Source organism: Neolamprologus multifasciatus, chromosome 6 (genome assembly GCF_963576455.1).
Source record: "Neolamprologus multifasciatus chromosome 6, fNeoMul1.2, whole genome shotgun sequence".
NCBI classification, from domain to species: Eukaryota; Metazoa; Chordata; class Actinopteri; order Cichliformes; family Cichlidae; genus Neolamprologus; species Neolamprologus multifasciatus.
In genome coordinates, this window is record NC_140444.1 from 30,627,995 (window position 1) to 30,634,719 (window position 6,725).

The window sequence follows — 6,725 nt, forward strand, 5'->3', positions numbered from 1 at the left end:
AGTATTTAGTAGAAGTATTTTGGGAAAGATGCAACAAGTTTTTCACACCTGGATTTGGGGATCCTCTGCTATTCCTCCTTGCAGATGCTCTCTGATTCTGTCAGGTTGGATATAAACGTTGGTGGACAGCCATTTTTATGTTGGGTTTAAGTTAGAGCTCTGGCTCGGCCATTCAAGAACAGTCACAGCGCTGTTGTGAAGTCACTCCTTTGTTATCTTAGCTGTGTGCTTAGGGTCATTGTCTTGTTGGAAGGTGAACCTTCGGCCCAGTCTGAGGTCCAGAGCACTTGGGAGAAGGTTTTCGTCCAGGATATCCCTGTACTTGGCCGCATTCATCTTTCCCTCACTTGCAACCAGTCGTCCTGTCCCTGCAGCTAAAAAACACACCCACAGCATGATGCTGCCACCAACATGCTTCACTGTTGGGACTGTACTGGGTGGTGAGCAGTGCCTGGTTTTCTCCACACATACCACTTAGAATTAAGGCCAAAAAGTTCTCTTGGTCTCTACAGACCAGAGAATCTTATTTCTCACCATCTTGGAGTCCTTCAGGTGTTTTTTTGTTTTTTTTAGCAAACTCCATGAGGGCTTTCATGTGTCTTGCACTGAGGAGAGGCAAAGAATGAACAATTTAAATGGGTCTGAATACTTTCCATACCCATGCTGTATGTACATTAATGAGGAAAAAATGAACTTAAATGATTTTAGCAAATGGCTGCAATATAACAATGAGTGAAAAATTAAATGGCCTGGCCTGCATTTGTATAGCGCTTTTCTTGTCCTTAAGGACCCCAAAGCGCTTTACACTACATTCAGTCATTCACACACAGGCGATGGCAAGCTACATTGGCGCACTGACACCCTGGGATCGAACCACCGACCTTCTGATTAGTGGCTGACCTGCTCTGCCACCTGAGCTACAGCCACCCCAAAGTGTGGGGTGGGTCTGGGTGAGGTGGGTTAAGTAGGTCTGAATACTTTCCATACCCACTGTACACTACCAGTCAAAAGTTGGGACACACCTTCTGATTTAATGGCGTTTCTTTATTTTCATGAACATTTGCATTGTAAATTCTTCTGAAGGCATCAAAACTATGAACACATATAGAATTATGTAGTACACAAAAAAGTGTGAAATAACTCAAAACATGTTTTATATTATAGATTCTTCAAAATAGCCACCTTTTCCTTTCATTACTACTTTGCACACTCTTGGCATTTTCTCAATGAGCTTCATGAGGTCGTCACCTGAAATGTTTTTGCAGCAGTCTTGAAGGAGTTGCCAGAGGTGCTGAGCACTTGTTGACCTTTTTGTCTTCGCTCTGTGGTCCATCTCATCCCAAACAATCTCCACTGGGTTTCGGTCAGACGACTGTGCACTCCATCACTCTCCTTCTTGGTCGAATAGGCCTCTCACAGCCTGGAGGTGTGTTTGGGGTCATTGTCCTGTTGAAAAATAAATGATGGTCCAACTAAATGCAAACTGGATAGGATGGCATGTTGGTTTAGTGTGCCTTCAATTTTGAATAAATCCCCAACAGTGTCACCAGGAGAGCACCCCCACACCATCACACCACCTCCTCCATGATTCACAGTGGCAACTATACATGTAGAGACCATCCGTTCACCTTTTCTGCTTTGCACAAAGACGCGGCAGGTGGAAACAAAGATCTCAGATTTGGACTCATCAGACCAAAGCACAGATTTCCGCTGGTTTAATGTCCACTCCTTGTGTTTCTTGGCCCAAACAAATCTCTTCTGATTGTTGCTTTTCCTTAGTCGTGTTTTTTTTTAGCGGCTGTTTGACCATAAAGGCCTGATTCACACAGTCTCCTTTGAACAGTTGATGTAGAGATGTGTCTGCTACTGGATCTCTGTGTGGCATTTATCTGGGCTCTGATCAGAGGTGCTGTTCACTTGCGATTTCTGAGGCTGGTGACTTGGATGAATTTATCCTCAGAAGCAGAGGTGACTCTCGGTCTTCCTTTCCTGGGGCGGTCCTCATGTGAGCCAGTTTCCTCGTAGTGCTTGATGGCTTTTGTGACACGTTCAAAGTTTTAGCAATATTATAATATTGCTAAAATAAATTATAATATAAACTATAATAACTGACTGACCTTCAGTTCTTAAAGTAATGATGAACTGGCATTTCTCTTTACTTAGCTCATTGGTTCTTCCCCTAATATGAATTCTAACAGTTGTCAAATAGTGCTGTCAGCTGGGTACCAACCTTCTGCACAACACAACTGATGGTCCCAACAATAATTAAGAAGACAAGAAATTCCACAAATGAAAAATGACAAGTCACACCTGTGAAGTGAAAACAGGTGACTACATCATGAAGCTCATTGAGAGAAGACCAAGGGTTTGTAACGCTGTCAACAAAGCAAAGGGAGGCTACTTTGAGGAATCTAAAATATAATACATTATTTTTAGAGTTATTTATCATTTATTTCTTTGCTACATAATTCCATATATCTTGCTTCATATATTTGATGTTTTCAGTAAGTATCTACAATAATGAAAGTAGTAAAAATAAAGTAAAAACATTAAACGAGATGGTGTGTACAAACCTTTGGTGGTTTTTTGGTGTATACTGTACATTATGTTTTGTATAAAGAGCAACACACTGCAAGGTAACTGCAGCAATTAAATATAATGAAGTGGAATAAATGGTAAAATATTACCCACTGAAAAATAAGTATTAAGTATACAAACATACGGTGAAAGTGAAGTATAGTGTAGTGTACTAGAGACAGTAATTTGATACTTTCCACTCTCCATGAATATGTGCTTCCACTTCAGTGTGGACACAAGGGGCATGCTCAGTCTTTATGTAATAGTCATATTGCCTTTGACCTTTATTACGTTTTTCTTATTAATTTAAGACCCCCTCAGTAACATATTTAAGATGAACATGATTCTTAAATCATCATAATCAAAAGTACAGTTTGATCACTGATGTGAGCAGGTGACATGAGCACATTTAATCAGGTAACTTATCCAAACAAAGGAGTCTGATGTCAGACACAACTGTTAACTTGCTACTCTGACTCACATCTGGATCTAGAAACCACCATACTTATATGTGCATCATATGACCTAGAAGGGATAACATTAAATGAGAACATTTAGTAAAAACTCCAGAAAGCCTCAGAGGCTGACTGTACACAGTTCAGCAGAGATTAAAGGAATTGTCTGACTGTCAAAACATTTCATGTGTGCATCAGTGAACATTTCTCTTTTAAATTAAAAATGGTTGATTTTGCTAATATATTGTGTTCTGTTTCTTCTTCAATAATCACACAGATGGGCCTGAGCTAAAGGAGCCACCAAATCCAGATGTGATCACAATCAAAGAAGGAGACACTCTACACCTGAACTGCTCCTCTGTGGGAAATCCCAGCCCCTCATACACCTGGACACTCCCATTAAATAGCTCATCTTCCTACACTGGCAGCGTTCTCACTATTAAATCTGTTGGGTTTGAGCATGAAGGACAGTATATCTGCACTGCGAGCAACACAGCAGGGACTGTCACCAAGGAGTTTAACATTGATGTACAAGGTGAGTGTTGTCAGATACTTCCTGGAAAATGATTCACTGAAGATCAATCACAATATTTTCCTCTAGAAGTGATACAGCAGTTGAGAATAATCCAATCTTTAATCCAAGAATTAAATTCATTGTGATTGTTTTGGTGTTTTTAATTTGCCTCGTGTATATTATTCTTCTTTTCTTTTTTACAGTCAGCTCCATCCCATACATAATACGTGGAACCTTACTGGGAGTTCTGGTCCTTGTCGGTCTGTCACTGGGATGCTACTGTAAACGCAACCAAAGGGGAAACTACAAACTCAGTAAAATTATTGTTATTGACAGCTGAAAAAATGACTGAATGGTTAACACCTGATTCTGATGAGCAGCTTGCAACTGTCTATCCTCTGTGAGCAAACTTCCTGTTTAGCACATATGCAAGGCAAGCTTTCACATTTCTGATCATTTATGATCAACAGTTGATTTCGTTCTTTAAATGTTACAGATGTTTATACAGCTGTTGATGAGCTGTAGTCCCTCACCCTCTGTTTAGCCGAACTAAATTCATGGTTCTCTTCCAATTTTCTTAAACTCAATAGTAACACATCAGAGCTTCTGCTGGTAGGCACTAAACAACACTATCCAGAACTAATAGCTTTTCAATTACAATCAATAACTGGCCAGTCTCTGTTTCTCCATGTGTGAAAAGTTTGGGTGTCATCCTCGATAGTACTCTTGTAACTCACACATCAATAATGTTACTCGGTCTGCATATTTCCATTTGTGTAACATTAATCGTCTCCGTCCTTTTCCCACATGTCACTGCTGTTCTTGTTCAGAGCCTGGTCACTTCCCGGATCGATTACTGTAACTCTCTTCTTTTTGGTCTTAGTCAAAAATCTCTCCATAAGCTTCAACGTGTCCAGAACTCTGCTGCTCATATTATCACCAGGACCCCTTCTATGCACCACCTTCACCCCTGCTCTGCAGCAGCTTCATTGGCTTCTGCTCAAATACCGCATCAATTTCAAGATACTTTTGTATACATTTAAGGCTATTCATCATCTCTCCCCTTCATACCTCTCTGATCTGGTTCAGATCACCACTCCTTCTCGGTGTCTCAGATCCTCTTCCTCTCTTCCTCTCTCTGTCCCTTCTCCTCGGTTAGCCACCATGGGGCACAGGGCTTTCTCTGCTCCTCGACTTTGGAATTCCCTTCCTCCTGATATGAGAAATATCACTTCCTTTTAAGTCTAGACTCACAACTCACCTGTTCACAATAGCCTATTCCACATAAGCTTTTCCATTCTGCTTTTTAAATTTGCTCCACATTTTATCTTTATAACTTTGTAAACTGTTATGCTTGTTGTTGTTATTGCTTGTCTCTATTCTGCTGTGTACAGTGTCCCTGAGTGTTTTGAAAGGCGCTTTTAAAATAAAATGTATTTTTATTTTTATTATTTTTATTTTTATTATTATTATTAGTCTCAAAGCAGGGCCATAGGGTCTGCAAAATAATTTACTATCAGTTAAACAAATTTCTTCGTTATATCACAAAAACATCTGGGTGTCATTTTGTCTACAAAACAACCACATGGTGTCCTCTTCACTCCCTCGTGATATCAGTGGGACAAAGGTCACTGTCAAAGATCACTGAGTGTGTGCAGGTGACCAGTATGTGTGTGGATATTTATTGCAATGTTATTATTCTTTGCATACTTCGGGCAACATCTTAAATGACTTATTTTCCTTGATCAAAAGTCTTATATGATGTTAGCGACGTCTCATTTTTGCTTTTAGTTTGTTGTTGTTGTTCAGCTTAAGTACAGATTTCAGAGCTATGGTTTAATTATTATTTCATGTTAGATCCTTGTTTTCTCATGTTTAAGCAACAGCTGCCACTGTGTAATTATCTAACAACCTGCATTCATAATGACATTTATTTATTCGTTACAGAACCACACACACAGACTAACAAGCTATCATATTAATACTTTGTAACTGATGCCCCCTGGTGGTCCCATCTTTTAAGAAACTAACATTATAGTCTTTCAAATTTGCTGCAACAGGGTCTTCAGATCAGCGGCGCCTCCAGAATTTTTTCACTGGTGTGGCCATATTTCCATTTTTATTATGCTGTTGTCAAATATAGGTGACTTGAAAAATAGAGTTGATATTGCTGAAAACAGATACAAACACACAGACTTTTAACTTCACACAAAGTGCTGTCACTGTTATTCTTGCAGGTTATTCACCCACAGTTTTTATTTCCTTTTTTACATTTTTTTTAGTTCAGCGAGAGAAGTGAATAATGTTTGGGTCTTGAACGAGTATGTTTAAGGATCCGTGTTTGTCTTTGTTTGTCCCATTTCATCCTCAGCCTATCCAATCACTCAAATCCCTCCCTGTCACAGCCTCTGTCTGTCTGACTTCTGCAAGTGAATTTGCTGTAAAGCAAAGCACATCTGCAAGGGAAGGTTCGTTGTTTATACTCATCATTAGTTTCATCTCTGATTTAATGTTACATTTGTGCTCTGCCAGCTGTTGATGAGCAGTGGATTTCAAAGTGGGGTTCAAGATCCTAAAACCCAGTGGTCTGCAAAATAATTTACTAACATTAATTTACTAAAAATGTCACTAATGTCACTGACAAATTAGTCTTTATTCAATGTTTTTTTAAACAAATAATTGCATCTAAGAGCACAAATGGTGTCAAGATTATAATAGATAAATATTCTCACCTGTGAGGGGGTCGCTGGGCCCAAAGGTTTGACTCTCTACTGAGCTCCTCCTGAGGACCTTTAATAATGTAATACTTGTGTTTTACCACTAGAAGATGCTAGATAATAATCTGAGATACTGGAGGCAGTTGTGGAAACATGCTGAGCTTGTACTTTCCAATACTTCCAATGAGTGAGAGGAGAATCGATTCATGTCAAAAATGAGAAATAAAAACTGTTAGTGGGACTGCTTTTCCTGTTCGTTCATCATAGATGAATCTGTCTGAGTTTATTTACTGCTCACATTATCTTCATGTACAACAGTTAATATGAAAAAGCTGATGATCTGCATGAATCTGAACTTTTCAGTCAAGATCACAGTCAGAGCTACTATGGTAGTGACATAATTCTCCAGGCCTATTTCCTGTTATTTAAAGGTTGAGCTATTCCCATGTCAGACAATCATAA

The 6,725-nt window shown here is 39.3% G+C and overlaps 1 protein-coding gene across 1 annotated transcript in view; it reads left to right on the top strand.

Annotated features, from left to right (window-relative positions):
* LOC146517307 (intercellular adhesion molecule 2-like) overlaps positions 1-4,978 on the top strand; it is a 29,216-nt gene extending 24,238 nt beyond the window's left edge. The window contains exons 5-6 of the mRNA XM_085162289.1: positions 3,310-3,567; positions 3,750-4,978. Of these exons, the coding sequence (XP_085018415.1) occupies positions 3,310-3,567; positions 3,750-3,886 (395 nt within the window). The 3' untranslated portion in view covers positions 3,887-4,978. The remainder of the gene's footprint in view (positions 1-3,309; positions 3,568-3,749) is intronic.
* The last annotated feature ends 1,747 nt before the right edge of the window (positions 4,979-6,725 follow it).